Source organism: Leptinotarsa decemlineata, unplaced genomic scaffold (assembly GCF_025532065.1).
Source record: "Leptinotarsa decemlineata unplaced genomic scaffold, Ldec_3_MD MMD2_tig00078346_RagTag_RagTag, whole genome shotgun sequence".
Taxonomy (NCBI): domain Eukaryota; kingdom Metazoa; phylum Arthropoda; class Insecta; order Coleoptera; family Chrysomelidae; genus Leptinotarsa; species Leptinotarsa decemlineata.
The window spans coordinates 3,881,249-3,898,612 of record NW_027412724.1 but is presented as its reverse complement, the minus strand read 5'-3'; the positions used below and the strand labels follow the sequence as shown (position 1 = coordinate 3,898,612).

The 17,364-nt window shown below is 35.2% G+C and overlaps 2 protein-coding genes across 2 annotated transcripts in view; both read right to left on the bottom strand.

The window, feature by feature from the left end:
• Positions 1 to 17,364, bottom strand: part of mbo (Nuclear pore complex protein Nup88) — a 288,902-nt gene that overhangs the window by 261,827 nt on the left and 9,711 nt on the right. The window lies entirely within an intron of this gene.
• LOC111513097 (enoyl-[acyl-carrier-protein] reductase, mitochondrial) lies at positions 4,800 to 6,358 on the bottom strand. Its single transcript, XM_023169257.2, has 2 exons — positions 6,210 to 6,358; positions 4,800 to 6,149 (listed from the first exon to the last, which is right to left on the bottom strand). Exon 2 carries the CDS (start codon positions 6,109 to 6,111, stop codon positions 5,095 to 5,097), a length of 1,017 nt encoding a protein of 338 aa, XP_023025025.2. The 5' UTR covers positions 6,112 to 6,149; positions 6,210 to 6,358; the 3' UTR covers positions 4,800 to 5,094.

The following is a 17,364-nucleotide window of genomic DNA, read 5'->3' as shown; positions in this document are numbered from 1 at the left end:
AACGAAGTATACATAACGGATTTAAACAGATTTTAAACAGATTTTAAACATATTTCAAACAGATTTAAACACCGTAAAACTAACCCCTATTTCATGAACTCCAAGGTAAATACACCACCAGAACAATCAGAAGCAGCAACACTGGCCATCCCCTGGACTCTCCGCGGTGGCCCAAGGAGGATCCCCAGGAAAAAGCTCCCATTTCGCCCTGCCAGGCTCCTGGGGGATATCCCGGAGCGGTTTCAGGACATCCTCGAAGAGTTTCCGTTGGCAATCAGGTGAAAGACAGCTCACTGCCAGGGGAGGAGATCAGGAATAAATAGTTCTACCTATGCCCCAAGACTCATCAGATCCCGAACCAACCAACAAACCACCTGCAACTACAGAGAGTAGACCCGCTAACCCGACCAACACAGGACAAAAGCACTATAAACATACACAAACACCCGACAGCAAGGACTAGATTAAGCTACACACAAAAACAAATAATGTATTTTTTTACTAAAACAGCCCCTGAAGAGGCACTAGCATACAGCAGGGCACCACTTAAAACACATGTAATACTAACTTACCAACATTAAGAGAAAATGAACGCATTCGATCGAGTTGTCAAAAAACTAAGGATCATGCGGTTTTGATAATATCCCAAACCTTCTGGTGAAAATAATTATTTCCTATATTATATTAACTCTTACGTTCTTGGATATTTTCCTGACTATCTAAAATTTGGCAAAATTGTATCCACGTTAACGATGTTATAAACTACCAACCTTTCACGGTTCCTAAAGTTTTTTCAAAAACCCTTGAATACGCCTACTTACATCAACTTTCTGAGAATCAATTCTATAATTTCTGATAATCAGCATGGTTTCTATGATTGTTCAACAAATCAATTTTGGCAAGTATCCGTGTTAGGAATCACACGTTAAAAGGTAAGTCCTCGTTAGTCCTTAGCTTGCACAAGTTTCTCAATTTCTGAGAGTTGTCGTTCATATGAGGGCGACAGCTGATTAACGGAAAAACAGATTTTAAACTGATCCTGTTGGGATATTTTGCGATCTCAGCAGGGCATTTGATTGTGTTGATCACTATAGATTGTTATATAAATTAGCTGAATACGGAATCAACGGGAATGCTCTTGTCTGGTTACAAACTTACCTTGGTATGTATGCTTTGTCACATCCAGATGACCTAAAAACAATATTTCTTCTGCAATGTCTACAAATAACGGAGGTTCACCTCAGGGTTCTGTGTTAGGTCTGGTACTATTTCTGTGTATATAAATGACCTTGATAAATTATTTGAAAATGCTAAGTTTACGTTCTATGTAGATGATACCACTGCGTTAATATCCGCTGAAGAAGATGTTATTGAGGAAATTAGTGACGAAGCGTTGACAAATATGAATAAATGGTTTACTGATTATCATTTGTACCTCAATCCAATCAGAACAAAATTTTTACGTTTCCATCTCCAACAAAATTGTTGTGGAGATATTTCCATCAATGAAACATTATTTCAATCGGAGACCAGGTGTTAGGTGAAGTTTCTGGCACTCTATATTAAAAATACGCTCAACTGATACGCTCATTGTGTAAAATCAACTTTCAAATTCTATTTCCAAAATTATCTTATGAAAAATCTCAAAATTGTTTTGTCAAAAAAATAGCTCATTGCTGTTTATTATTGACAAATTGACTCCCGAATACGTTGTGGTATCTGCGTTTGGGTTGATCTCCACACTTGTATGTTTTCATAACGCAGAAGCGAATTATTAGCTGTAACTAGTAGGTCTCGCTGCAATGCAAGCAAAAAATTACCTTTATGTACCTTTTACAAAAACAGTAATTTCTCATAAATTTCTTACTGAAAAAGCCACCTACATTTTTAAACATTGTCTCGACTTTTTGTGTGTATGTATATGTAAGAATTTGTATATATAACATGTCAAGTTTCAAAGTTTCGAATCATAAGTTTCATCTTAAGTAGTTTTAGTGTTCATAACCATGTCGACTGCCCCTATACAATTAATTAGTTGCCAAAAATGGTAATAGAGGGTCATTTGCACCATTATCATTATCGACGCTCGAAAAAAGTTAAACGAATTCTTTTCGTTTTTATCATCAATGAGTTTGATTTGGCGTTCATTTTTATTGTTCGACTTTTCATAGTTTGGGCGTATTTTTGCCAACTGAAAAATAGATTAAATACAATTAATTAAACCCGTGTCCTATTTATCGAACTGCTACCCGTCTACTCGAAAGTGATGGGAAAGCCAACATTGAAGTCATTAAACCTCTGGAAGTTTCGAAGACGATAAATAACCACCAACAGTGTCAGTCAATCGAAAATCTAGTTTGAATGAAGCTCAATAGAGGATATGGGATATATCCAAAGAATTATTTCAGATAGGTTCATCTATCCATATCTCGATTTATAAAATCCGTAAAAAATCATTTGGAAAATTACCCTCACAACTTTGTTTATTGCTTTCACTTTTCCATGATTTGCACTTGCACGGCATGAGGCTAAAATTCATTTTATATCAAATGATCCTCCAAAAATTTAGCATGGGCTAGCAGTGTGTAATCTTCTATCAGTATCACAGAAACACCTAGTTCAAAATTGTTTTATGATTTGTTTAGTACTGAATCAAAACTTAAATGGTGATAAAATTTCAATACGTGAATAGTTGCTTATGTCCAGAATAGCTATTCGATAAAACGATAATAAACACAATATTACCAGCACCATAAATATTCTGAACGGATTCTATCCTTCACAGCAAAAAATATTCCGCAATTTTGCTTGTATCTCCTCAAAAAGAATTCATGTATCAAATTATTATGGAGAAAAAGTAATATAACCAATATACCAAATTGATGAAAACGCTAAATTACTTCTACGTGGCATCTATTTTCGCGGAAAATATGCGCGAATTTGAAGACATGCTTTTTTTCACAGTGGAGGATATATTACCGAACATCCCCCTTTATATAACGGGTCTGAAACTGAGGACAAATGGAAAATTGCAGAAACTTTTAATGATTTTTTGCAGAAATTGGCCTAAACCTTGCTAGAAACATCATCAAACCCCCTACCTCACCACCAAGTAGGAAAATAAATCCAAATTCGATCTTTTCACAACCTGTAAACGAAACTGAAATTATCAAAATCAGAAAAAGGAGTCTTTTCTACAGAATTCAACACTGCAGTTATCAAAAGCATTCACAAAAAAGGATGTGAAGTCACTCTCTCAAACTATAGACGTATTAGTAACTTCACTAAAATTTCAGAAAAAATTATCAAGGTACGGCTTCAATATTGTTTAGACAAGAGCAAAATCATTTCCCACAATCAGTTTGGCTTCCAAGTAAACAGATCAACGGAAGATCTCATCAGTTACTACAAAAATGTACCATGCAATAGAAAGTCACAGACCTGCAATTGGAGTATTCCTTGATCTTGCAAAGGCCTTCGACACTGTGGACCATACTCAGCTGTTGGAGGCCTTGCAAGATGTGGGAGTTCGTGGAAATGTTTACAGTATATTTGAATCATACTTGAAAGACCGCCGGCAATGCGTAAAAATATATGGTTATGTGAGCAAAGAGAGGGTAGTACAGTGTGGAGTTCCACAAGGGACGATTTTGGGACCGATACTATTTATTATTTACAGCAATAACTTGTTAACAAACCTCTAGCGAAATTATAAGTTTTGTTGACGATACTGTAATTTTTTATTCTGGTGAAACATGTAATGACCTCAAAGTTGAAATTGAACAAGATCTAAACACAATCATCGACTAGTTCAACCATAAATTGTCAACTATCAATTTTGAAAAATCTATGTGTCTGCCTATCACAAGTTATATAAACAGTTTACCCAACTACAAATATCTAGAAGTGAAGAACCATAGCAATATTTTAAGAGTAAAGTCTACAAAAAATGTTAAATATTTAGGGATCAAAAACGACTGTCATTTACGTTAGGATTATCATATAGATGGTGTCAGTCATCTATTTGTTCAAACACAAAACGATAGGTCAAAAATGCCAAGCATTCTTAGCACCACGATTTTTCAATTACCTAACAAGAGAAGATGTCGAATCATACTATCTTTTTTAATTAAAAAAAAAGTACGGCATTTTATACTTTTCATAGAAAGAAGCGCTATTCAACAGTTGTTCGAATAATGAATATGTATCCAATGTTTCTTCACATTACTTTGTATCTGAAATTCAAAATTTATTTGTATGATATGTTCATCAGTAATTTATTGTATTATTGTGAATTATTGTATTTGTTTTTTTGTATCGGTGTGCATATGTATGTGTAGATATATGTAATTTAGATTATTAGGGTATTATACTCGTTACAATATTATTAGATTTTTGAAGAGTTACTTCTTATTAATGAGTTAGCATTTAGTAACTTGGTAACTACCAGTTTTCCAACATTTATGTACACCTCTTAGAATAATGTTTAAAGATCAGAAATACATAAACTCAATACCACGGACCGCGTTGGCTTTGTGGAATTATTGTTTATTGTAGTTTCAAGAAGCTGCTCTATTTTTGTACATTGTTTATATTGTCACCAATAGAATGCTAATAAACATATTATTATTGTTATTATTATTTACAGCAAAAAATATGACACGAGCATACATCTTTACGAAAAGCTAACCTAACAATTAACATATGCAAACCACAAAATAAATGGTGATCAGTTAAAAAATTATGAAACTATCAAATAAGGCAGTTACCTTGAATGTGCAAGTGAATGAAATACAATGAACAGTCCAACGGCGTTCATATAATTATTACCATATTTAAAGTACAATCATCTTTTGGAATTCGTTCAAATAAATAACTTTATGAGTTATTGACTATCTGAGTTGGATATCGAAATGACCCTTATGAACTTTACCATGCTATCAAAATTTATTTATACTCATGAGATATACGACTGATACAAATATAATCACCAATTTCAGCGAGTTCAAAAGTTACAATTAAAATAGGTAATCTAATTTCTCAAAAATATCCCTGAACTTGTGAAGACCTAATCTTTCACAACCTGTTTAACCTTCACATTTTATTATTGAACTGGACACCATAGTCCAATATATACTTCTTGCCAACCATACCGTTTTTCGAAAGAGTATTTTTGATGGCATCTTTGTAGTTCTCGAAACTTACAAAAACATGAGGTGGTGCCTTGAGTTCTCCTTTTGAGAGCAACGAAATAAGGTCCGTGTACATTTTGGCTCTTTCAGTAATATTGTCCTCGTTCTCGTACCAGCGATTGATATTGAAACCCTCTAAACGGATGTCTCTGAAAATGAGTGCAGAGGTAGGCACAGAAATAGGTTCCATCGACATGCCCCCGTAAGTAACCAAAACCCCACCGAAGTCCAACTGACGTACTAGCTGAGTTGCACTTTTTCCGCCTACACAATTCAGGGCTAGTAATGGTTTGTCGAGGGCCCCCGATTTGAATATATCGGTTTTTGCGAACTCTTCTTCCGTGAACACGTAGGTGGCTCCTAAATCCTTCAAAAAGTTTTTCAGTTTTCCTATATCCGGTCTGTCCCTGATGACATTAACTGTTTTGATACCCCAAATTCTGCATAGCTGAATAGCAATGACACCACAAGCAGAATTAGCACCGTTTTGCACAACCGTATCGCCAGCCTGTAATTGTACGTAATCTTTCAACATTCGGTACATCGTAGGAGGGTTGATGGCCAATGTCGCCGCCTCCGCCAGTCCCAGCTCCTTGGGAACTTTAAGTAACACCGCTTCTGGTAGAGCCAAATGAGTCCTCCATGTACCAACGTATTTCATGGGTACCACATGATCCCCTACTATTAAATTCTCAACATGAGATCCTACCTTAACAACTCTAGCTACACCTTCATAACCTGGCGCTTCCGTGTGCATCGGATATTTTCCTTGAATAATGTTGATATCTACAGGGTTGACAGGTGCTGCCAACATTTCGAGAAGTACTTCTCCATCTTCCAGGTTTGGTAAAGGACAATCTTCTTTTCGTAAAACCTCGATAGGATCTCCTGATTTTGAATATGTCAGTCTTGAAGGCATCGTCAACTGAGTTATTTAGCAAATAGATCTAATAAGTCCTGAAATAAAAAGTTAGTTTGACATATTTTTTTAATGACGTATAGATATATTGTTCTCACCTCGAACCCTTACAGAAGATGTATTGTAGGTTAGACTGTCATGTTGCGAAAGAAAACGAAGTATCAACATGCGTATCAGATGTGTCGACATACCATTTGAATAAATGTTAGATTATATTCAAGTGGACGATAACCGCGAACAGAATCATGGGCGTATCGAAAATACTGCAACGGGAATTCAAACACCAATCATAACTGAAGAATGGAAGAACGATTTTCATGATTTTTGATTTGTCTCCGTCCGGAATAGCAGAATTACTATTGAAACATTTGAAAAATTGATAAAAAAACTGAAGAGCAATCAAATTGACGACGTATGTGTTTTGGCTGGTTTCCGGGTTTTTGCCGTGGTCTTCTTTGCCGTGGTTTCAATCTCCAAACGTTTCAACTGAAACTGCGGTAGTAATATCTTCAGCGGTGTGGTCGAAGTATTCTTCTGGACGTTTCAACTGAACGACGTAGGTTTTGTTAGGTTGTGGCAGTTGCCACGGTGCGCAGCAGTAAGACAACTGAGGTTGTGACATTTGTGATTGTGCAAGCAAACATAATTGTAATGTCATATTAGGAGTAAAGTGAGCTATAATCTATCTTAGCGTTAGTTGCAAGGCCGCGATCAAGAAGATTGAATCTTTCACAAACAGAGCCATGATGTAATTTGACTACGGAATATTGCGAATCAACGAATTATAATTGAAGAAGAAATCTCACGAGAGGAACGTCGTGTTCGGTGAAGCAAATTCCATTGTTCTTGCAGTAGATTCAATATTTTGGCTGTCGAGCTACTGTTCTACTGTTTGAGAACTAAAATTTACTGCGAGCCCAGTTTACTTTCTGTAATAACTATCAAATAACAGTAAATAAATAGTGGCAATATGTTTCTATAAAATATATTTTCCACTGTTTTTTGACTAAAATCCACTGCTAAGCATGAAAATGACTTGGTAACGGATAAAATTTCTGAAAGAGGTAAACACTACATTTATAGCAAATTGAACAATTTTCACAGAAATCTCAGTATTCCGTGATTTGAGCCCGGCTTCATGATCTATACTCTATAATATTTTCACTGTGAAATAAAACAGACTAAATAATGAAATCTCCTGAGAAATATCATTTTAGATAGTGATTCTTACAAACATTTTTACCGTTACTTTCCTATCACCAACCCTCAGAAGTTTCTACGAGACTTATAGTGAGGTAATAGCAATACATTTAAATTTATATTTCACACAAAACCGCAAATAGTGCTCGAGGTTCTGTCCAAGAATAAAACATCCATATACCGGGTGTCAACGAATCTATTAGACAAGTCATAATTTCTAGACTATTAGGAGAATTGAAATGAGATTTGGTATAGTTGAATGGTATGTGGAGAGGAATGTTTTCACATATTTTTCACTTTCCGGTCACTTCCGGTTTCAGCGGAAATGGCTCCGGTTCTGAATTTTTAAATGGAACACCCTGTATATTGTAACATTTTTGGATTTCTGAGACAATTCTGGATCAGAAACTGACATTTCCGGAAGTTTTTCAGCCTACTTGATTTTTTCAGAGTCACTTTTAAAATTGCATCTAGGTGGCCATGATCGGACGTAAACTAATCTATGGACCTCAGGTGATATCAGAAAATTGCAATAGCGGAGTTTTAGTGACTAGTGTGTTGAATATGAATGAGACAAGTTTACAAAATAACATTTTCGTGTCTAACTATTATTTTTCAAATGGCGACCATTTTTTGACAAGCAATTTCCGAAAAAAGGATTTTTTAACGAATCTAACGTTACTAATTTATTTGCGATTGGATCAACAAATTTAACAAATTTAACTAATAATTTCAGCGATGCACTTAGATTTTTTGCAATATCCTAAGTTCTTGAAAATTCCACTATAGTAAATTTTCAAAGTGCACCCCTCCTTGTTCAAGACACATTTCAGCTCGTTCAATTGTTTCTCTCAACACGTTTTGTAACATTTGAGGCGATATACTTCTAAATGCCTGTTGAATCCTTTCTTCTAAGATTTCGAGAGTGGCTGGGGCTGTTGCATAGTAGACCCTTTCTTTTACATATCCCCAAATGAAGAAATCTAACACAGTCAGATCCGGTGAGCGGGCAGGCCACCGTACTGGACCGTTGGTTGCAATAACTCTATTGTTAAAATGCTCTATTAAAAAATCAAGTACGTCTCTGCTATTATGGGGTGGTGCTCCATCTTGTTGGAAGTAAATTTGCCGTAAAACTTCTAAAGGCATATCATTAAGATGATCCTCGATTTCATTTTGAAGAAAACCCAAGTATCTAACCCCTGTTAACTGACCTTGAAACAATATTGGACCAATTATTCTGTTTCCAACGATACCAGCCCAGACATTGACGCCAAACCTTTCTTGAAAATTGCCCTCTCTCATTGCATGTTGATTTTGTTGGGCCCAGTACCGACAATTCTGCTTATTAAACATGCCATTATTTGTAAACCGTGATTCGTCGGAAAATAGAATGAAGTTGATAAAATTTGGGTTAACTCTATGATTTTGAAGCAACCAATCACAAAATACTACTCTTCTTTTGCCGTCGTCAGCATACAAATGTTGATGTAACTGATATTTAAATGCTCGATATCCGTGCTTTTTCAGTATTTTTCTTGCTGATTCGTGACTTATCTGCATTTCTCTACTAATTTCTCTTAAAGAAACCGTTTTGTCAACTTCTACCATAGCAAGAACGTTAATCTCAGTCTCCTCATTTATGACAAACCTCTGTTCTGCGTCTCGATTTCCCTCTTGCCTAAAACGACTCTCAACATAGGGAAAATACTGATGAGATGGGTGTTGCCGATTGGGATATCTCTGAGCATACAACTCAGCAGCTTTCCTTGAATTTCTGTGGCATTCTCCAAACAATAACAACATATCCACTTTTTCACTTTGAGTATACATTATTTCGACGAAAAATTAAACTAAAATTAACGAAAATCAAGAGAAACTTCTACTTTCTGCTCATAAAGCTTATGTCACTGTCATAACCTAGGTGAGCGTTTTGTTCTCCAAAGTGGACTTGATGGAAATAACCGCAAAATATTATGCATCATTCCTATCCATGGCACCCTTGACAAAAGTAAATGAATTTGTATCGAGTATTTTCCTCAGTAATATTTAATTTATGTTCTTATTTGTAATCCAATCGCAAATAAATTAGTATCGTTAGATTTGTCAAAAAATCCCTTTTTCGGAAAGTGCTTGTCAAAAAATGGTCGCCATTTGAAAAATAATAGTTAGATTCGAAAATGTTATTTTGTAAACTTGTCTCATTCATATTCAACACACTAGTCACTAAAACTCCGCTATTTCAATTTTCTGATATCACCTGAGGTCCATAGATTAGTTTACGTCCGATCATGGCCACCTAGATGCAATTTTAAAAGTGACTCTGAAAAAATCAAGTAGGCTGAAAAACTTCCGGAAATGTCAGTTTCTGATCCAGAATTGTCTCAGAAATCCAAAAATGTTACAATATACAGGGTGTTCCATTTAAAAATTCAGAACCGGAGCCATTTCCGCTGAAACCGGAAGTGACCGGAAAGTGAAAAATATGTGAAATCTCTCCTCTCCACATACCATTTATCTGTACCAAATCTCGTTTTGATACACCTAATAGTCTAGAAGTTATGACTTGTCTAATAGATTCGTTGACACCCGGTAGTTGATAAGCGATAAGAGCGAGGATAAGTGTAATTAATTATATGTCGCCAGAACTCGTTGGCATATTACTTCATAAGGTGGTTGGCCGATCGCTAGTTGAAAAATAACATCCATATCCATACTAGACTGAATATTTTGTTATTCAACTCGAATAACGATATCTAGTTTTTAAATTTTTGTGGAGAATACAAAAATTATTTCGCGTTAGAGTATCAACATTTTTGAAAGTGGAAACTCGAATGCAATCCCAGACAACTTACTCATTAGTTAGGTATCCGATAAAAAAATGAAATGTTTTTATACATAAGTACATAAGACTTTTTTGCAAGTAAATACGACAAATATTATTCTGAGGAAATAATAAAAAAATATTTATTACAAAAAGGTAATATACAATTGAAAAATTCATGAAGGCGCAATTTTTATTGACAAGTCCTATCGATATTAAAAATATGACATCTCTTACCTCCAACATAATTGCAGAATATAATCTTTTAATCTTCTCTACACCACCACCCTGCACTTAGTTGCCGTTTTGTGGATTTATAATTCAATCTCTCTTCGGAGTTACCTATTATATTAACAACTAAATAGTTCTATTTGCCAATGCAACCAAAAATGGCACTTTGCCTTCAATTTTCGTAAACTATGGAATCTTCTAACCCCTCTGATTTCGCCTATGAACTGTATACTGATGTGTTAATACCAAGACTAATGTGAAATCGCTCATTTCAAATGCTGGTACATCTACTGTGCGGTAGATGTCACTAGGCAGAGATGATGCGTGAAAAGATGGTGAATTACATGTACATTTGAATAAATAGAATGCATATCTGATTACATTAAAGTTGATTATAATTATTTTCAGTTAACACCAAAAATTTCGATACGTTTTTATAATTCCTGTAGAGTTAACACAAAATATCTCTTATACACCTTTGTGGAGTAGTTGGTAGAACACGCGACTTGTAAATCGGAGTCCATGGGTTCAAGTCACACATTTTCATTATAAACATCGAATACAGGTTACGAAAACTGGGAAACCTTATGAGATTATCGGTGAAGACTGATGCAAGCATTCAGAAGAAAGATGGTGGATGATCTAGCCTTCGTAGGATTGCTTCTATTTTTAACAACATTGAAATTCGTGATCAATGTTTTCCTTTAAGAACGGTCTATTATTCATTCATATTTCCTATATTTTACAAAGTACTTTAGTTTGACGATTTTGCGTGATTGATAATTTAAGACTCAATCTATAGCAACAATGACATAGTTCCTACATTTGGATACATTTCACAGAAAATGGTTTTTGTTCAAATTAACTCATTTCTAATCACATATGAAAAATAAACCAATTTCCCTCTGAAAAATTATTCTAGTACTTTTTTTATCGCAGAAATCGTTCGATAGGCGTTCATTGTAGATTCCTTTCACAAATAAAATTGAATTATTCAGTTAATACTTGACTTATCAATTTAAAATTTTATGGAAATAAGTTTTGCAAACATTAAAATGCATACTTAATTTTATTTCAATGAAATTAAAATAGTGAAGGAAATTATGGAACCGAACCCACGATGAAATATTTTAAGCTAGATATTGAATTTATAAATATTGAAATATAAAGTGTGTCTGGATTGATGTTGAAAGAGATGCGATGGACTGAAAAGTCTTGAATTTTATTTCAAAATGATAGAACTAACGTATTCTAAAAACACTTTATTGTGTGATTTTCACTAGATAGTTTTACAAAAACGCAACACGTGTTTCACCATACAATGGCTTCCTCGGGCGTGTCTTAATAACTAATTCTACACATCAAATGCTATATATACCTTATTCTACAATTTGAAGTACCTGAATTTCAAGTACCTGAATTTCAAGTACCTGATTTTTTACCTAAGTTTGTAATGAATTTAATTACCTGAGCTTATGTTCCATTTTCGACATTTGAAAAATATTCAGTAACGGAGAGTTATTTAATTCTAATTGATCATTCAGTAAATTACCCGAATTCCTAAATCTATTGATTTCTAAACATTCTAGAAGATTGAGTTTCAAACTCTTCTCTTCTAAATGTAACACATCGTATTTATGATTGAACTCATGTCCTTCTGCTAATAGGTGGTTTGCAAATGTGGAATTGGTCTTTCTATTTACAAAATTACTTCTATGCTCTTTAATGCTTTGGGAAAATGTTCTTCCAGTTTGGCCAATATACAGTTTTGGACAAGAGCCACAAGTCAGCTTTTCAACTGCCTCAACTAAGTGATCCTCAATGTGCAGGTTCTCGTAATAAATTATGTGTTCTTGTGTGTTCTTATTTGATTGAAAAATTGCTTGGGTAAAGTTGTCAATGTTGGACTGGTCTGATAGTTTAGCCCTTGTGAGACGGTAGTTGGTTGGTTATCGTGAGTGGTTCATTCTACTCACCCATTCCCCAGGTGTTCCCCAGGGATCCATATTGTCTCCAAACCCCTTTTTATTATATAGCAACGACTTATTGGAAAAAACCAAGAATCCAATATACTGATTTGCTGACGACAGCACACTTGTCTCGTCATTCCATTTGGCTTCCAGGACATCGGTTACGGAGGCACATCTTCACCGGCAGCAGTAGGTTGCAAATCTTAATGAGCATCTAGAAGTGATTTCGAATTGGGGTGAAAGTAACCAGGTTCAATTCAATGCCACAAAAACCCAGGAATCAGTTTTCTCCAAGAAGATAAATGTCTCCGAACCGGATATAACAATGTCAGGTCAGACAATTCCGCTTTCTGCTTCGATAAGTTTGTCGAGGGTTAAAAAGGACACCAATATGTCTTGGCACAATCATGTCCCTGAAATTGCAAAGGCTGCTTCTCAAAAGCTTGGAACACTGTTACGAACCAGAAAACTGTACACACATCAGCAACTGTTGATGCTTTATACAGCTCAGATCAGACCTTCTTAGGAGTATTGTTCTCATGTATGGAGCTGTACCACTAAGAATATCCTCAAGCTACTGGATTCCATCCAGAAAAGAGCCATTCGCTAGATTGGAGACGTGCAACCTTGACAGTCTTGAACATCGAAGAAAGGTTGGCGATTTGTCACTCTTCTACAAATACTTTCACGGAAAGTGATCAAATGACTTGGCACATTTGATTCCACCAAAACCGGTACATATCAGAAATACGCGACGAACTGTGGCTGCTTATCGTTTTGAGGTTCAACTCAGTACACCTCGAACTTCACTTTTTAAGAACGCTTTCATCTGGAGAACTGCGTTTATGTGGTCTGAGAACGTTTTTCCAAATGGATACAATCTCCAGCGATTCAAATCCAATGTGAATCACTACTTTCGCACAGGCGCCCGCTCTGAGAGCGCCTTAAGGATTTTCCTGTAGTGCTTGTGTTCTGTCCTTAAAAAAATTGGAACGGTGGTTCGAGCCCTACGGCCGGACTGTCAATTTTCACTGCGTATCATCCAATCCATGCAAGGTATCGCACGTTATAAGGTGAAATATTGTTAATGATTGGCTGGTTCAAGTTTCGATTCCTGGGGGTTGTCGTTTAAGGGGGTAACAGCTGGTTAACGGAAAAACAGATTTGGAGATTTCAGATTCAACAGAGTCTCGAATTATTTAATGACTGTTCATGGATTCGTACTAGGAATTCGTCACTGCTATTCCCATATCTAAATCTTTTTCTTCGCACGACACTTCAAGAAAAGGAACCTACGGAACAGCAGTATATTATATTTTTATTCCTTATGAAATATGAGATGTATTCGCGCCTCGGCGGAATCAAATGCACAGAACCGTAGTATCCGAAATACATTCTCTCCGACGCTTAGCCGTCGAAAAATTGACATTATTTCGCAATAAATTACGCAAAATTGTACCCTCGACGAGTATATGGGAAAAATATCGGGACGGGCGATGTACGCCCCTCGCGAGTTTTGCATGTGAAAAGGTGACAAATACACCGTTTGAGTGCTATATTGTTCGGAATCGGGGGTATGTCTAGGGCCTACTTCTTTCCGCGCTTTATTCTTTTACGTTTGTAACGAGTTAAGTTTTAGTCGTGACGATGGTGGAAAAAAATTGGGCTCATTGTTTCGAAGTGGAATGGCATAACTCTATGAACGAAATGATTATCGAATAGTAAGTACTAGCGAACCACCCCGGCTTCGAACGGGTGCAATACTGATACTAAATACACATATAAACGCGTGCGATCACTGCTAATCATAAAGTGCTATAAGGCGAAGGGCTGCCTTCGACGCGCTATTTATTATAGGTATGCGCCGCCGGCCCCTTGGCCGGTACCGCCCCAACCGCTATATCCCTACATTTTAAATTTGTAATACTTTCAAAAATAATCATTCAAATTACATGCTGTGAAGGGTCATATTGAACTATTTTAAATGCACAATGTATTTAAGGTACTTAGGTGGATGAGGATTAATGCTGAATTGCTCAAAATCGTTTCGTAAATAAACCACTATTTTTCGAGGATGAAAAATGTTACTGTGGTTTATCCCTGAGAGATAGACACATATACCTCCATCGCGGACTTTTTTAAACCTTTTTGAGGTGTACCTACAATACCGTAGTAACTACATTATTTTGACTATCACGTAGGGTTCAGCCAGCATTTGCAATGTAAGCGCAAAAAATGTGTTTATTTACATCACATCAGAAACTTTAAAAATTATCAGTGTTTCTCTACTAAATACATACAGGGTCGCTGATATGTATGGAAACGGTCAATTATCTGTTGAACTAAGATAGCTAGCGAAAAATGTAAGGATACAAAAGTTTTAGGGTTTCTCAAAATCTATCATATTAAATAAAAATGGAGTATACAGAATCAGTCAAAAAGTCTTGAAGAAATAAAGTTGCTTTTTCTTTAATAGAACACCCCATATATTATTCCATATTTCAATTTTTCAACAAAGTTGATCTGTTTTAAAAAATCTTTTTAAAATCTTTTTTTCCGTTAATCAGCTGTCGCCCCCATACAAACGACAACTCTCAGAAGTTGAGAAACTTGTGCGAGCTAAAGACTAACGAGGTCTTACCTTTTAACGTGTGATTCCTAACACGGTTGCAGAATCATCCCAGTTTCAACCAGATAAATTCTCTCGAGAAAAATATCTGGTCGAGGCAGGAATCGAACCCACGGTCTTCCGATCCTGAGTTGGGCGCACTACCACCGCAGCCAATTTCACAACCACACCAAAGCATTTCCTGAATTCAACCGTTTTTGAGATATCGAATTTTGAAAATAAATTTTTACTACTTTCAAATTCATTAAGGAAAAAGCACGAAATGATTGATATTTATTATGAATGTCACACAAGGTGGAGTATGTGGCTAATATTACAATTGATGAATTATACTTTTTTTACAGAAAATAAAAAAAGCATACCTGATTGTTCAGAGTTGATTTAGAAATTGGTTCTCAACTGGGATGCAATTCATTAAAAACATCCACTACTTGGTTTAATGATCATTAAAATTACAATACGCTCAGTATCAGTTAAACATGCCATTTTTGCGCGAAACTTATTTACACTATGTATTTTTGACATGTGTTGTCAAGATCATCACTGTTAGACAAAATAACGACGCGACGGTGTTATGGAGCTGGAAATTTTCAAAACGAAACTTGATGGATTATAAACTTAAGGGACTAAAAACAATTTTGGATAATTTATTAGAAAGTTATTTTCAAAATTTGATATTTCGAAAACATTTGAATTGAGGAAATGATGGGCTACGTCAATTTTGTTCAGAATTTCGAGCTCTACTGAATTCGAGTTTTATTGAAGAAAAAGCAACTTTATTTCTTTAAGAGTTTTTGGCTGATCCTGTATACTTAATTTTTATTCAGTGTGATAGGTTGATTTTTAAAAAAAAACTTACTTAAAACTTTTGTATCTTAACATTTTCCATACATATCAGCGACCCTGTCAAAACTTTCCTCTTGAATTACCCTATCTAATAAAAAAAGTATTAAAATTCATTGTGTAGCTTTGAAGACCGGAGCATACATAGAAAGAGACAGTGGAAAGCGACTTTGTTTTAAAATATGTAGTGATACAATACACGATAATACGGACGAACGAAGTCTACATTTCTTGGTCAAAACAACGAAGAGAAAGTTTACACGTCACCCTTCAGGTGATCTGTTTAAAATCTGTTTTTCCGTTAACCAGCTGTCGCACCCCTACGAACGACAACCCTCAGAAGTCGAAACTTGTGCGAACTAAGGATTAACGAGGTCTTACCTTTTAACGTGTGATTCCTAACACGATATTTCAATTTTTGATAGAGGATTTTTGGCTTGGCTTGTAAGTGGTTTCTTCCTAACTAGTTGTTCGTTGGTCTCCATTTGGCCAGTAAAGACCCTACTGAACATAAGACGAAGACGTCAAGTCATCTGGGACCATGTACCTGGAGTCGTAAGGAGTATCCAAGAAGTGATGCACTATCTAAAATAAGCACTATTCCCAAACAACAAAAGTGCTGAATAGGAAAACTTTGCACTATAACAATAGTATTCGACTAATTATCAATTATTGTTATGATGACGAATTATTTGTGATTCTATTCAAAAATTACATTATATTACGGTGACTTGGGTATGCTATGTAAATATTCAAATTATAAAAATTCGAATTCGTAAAAAAAACTGGAGAGAAACTGCACGCATTCCATTGTTCAGTCATTCATCAACCCGCGCATGACACGAGAAACAAGAAAATCAGACATATTAGTAGCATTGACGTTGTATTATTGCTTTATTTTTACTGAATAAAAATGTTAATATCATTTTTCATCGACAGAGTACAAACACTGTCAAAACTTTTCAGAACTAATTGTACTGTTATGTTAGTAGTATATAGTGTGAATGGTTTGAGGTTAAAATAATCCAATTAACATTGTGTGTTCTTTTCAATTTGTAATCTGGGATGAGTAAAATAATGAGGAATTTATGACTTCCTTCGTTTTTGAGTTTCGTAAAAATTCGTAAATGATGTTTACAATTTCGAGCAACTTTCAGACCAAAATAAATGGTTGTTGTCGAATATAAACATCTTAAATAGTTGGGTATATATAATTATTCAGTATAATCTTCTCTGCAGTCATACTAATATTGAAAGAATCTATTTTTGAAAAGTTTCCTATATCACTCAAAAGCAGGTATAGTGTTTTCATTATTCAATGGAATATGAAAATTTTTAATAGTGATTATATTTATGAAACATCCTAAATGTTTCACCATTACAAACGGTTTTATATATTCTATGTTATCAGAGACAATTATTGTTCTCTGGAACTTGAGGCGGGAAATACTCGTTGAAAAATATCGTGATGAATTGAGAAAAGTTCAGTTTTTGTAGAATTTCATATTTCCACAGTGTGAAGATCGTAAACATAATATCTCAATAAATATCAAGAA

Excerpts from the sequence above, each read along its gene's own strand:
- LOC111513097 (XM_023169257.2), bottom strand. The coding sequence starts at position 6,111 with ATGCCTTCAAGACTGACATATTCAAAATCAGGAGATCCTATCGAGGTT.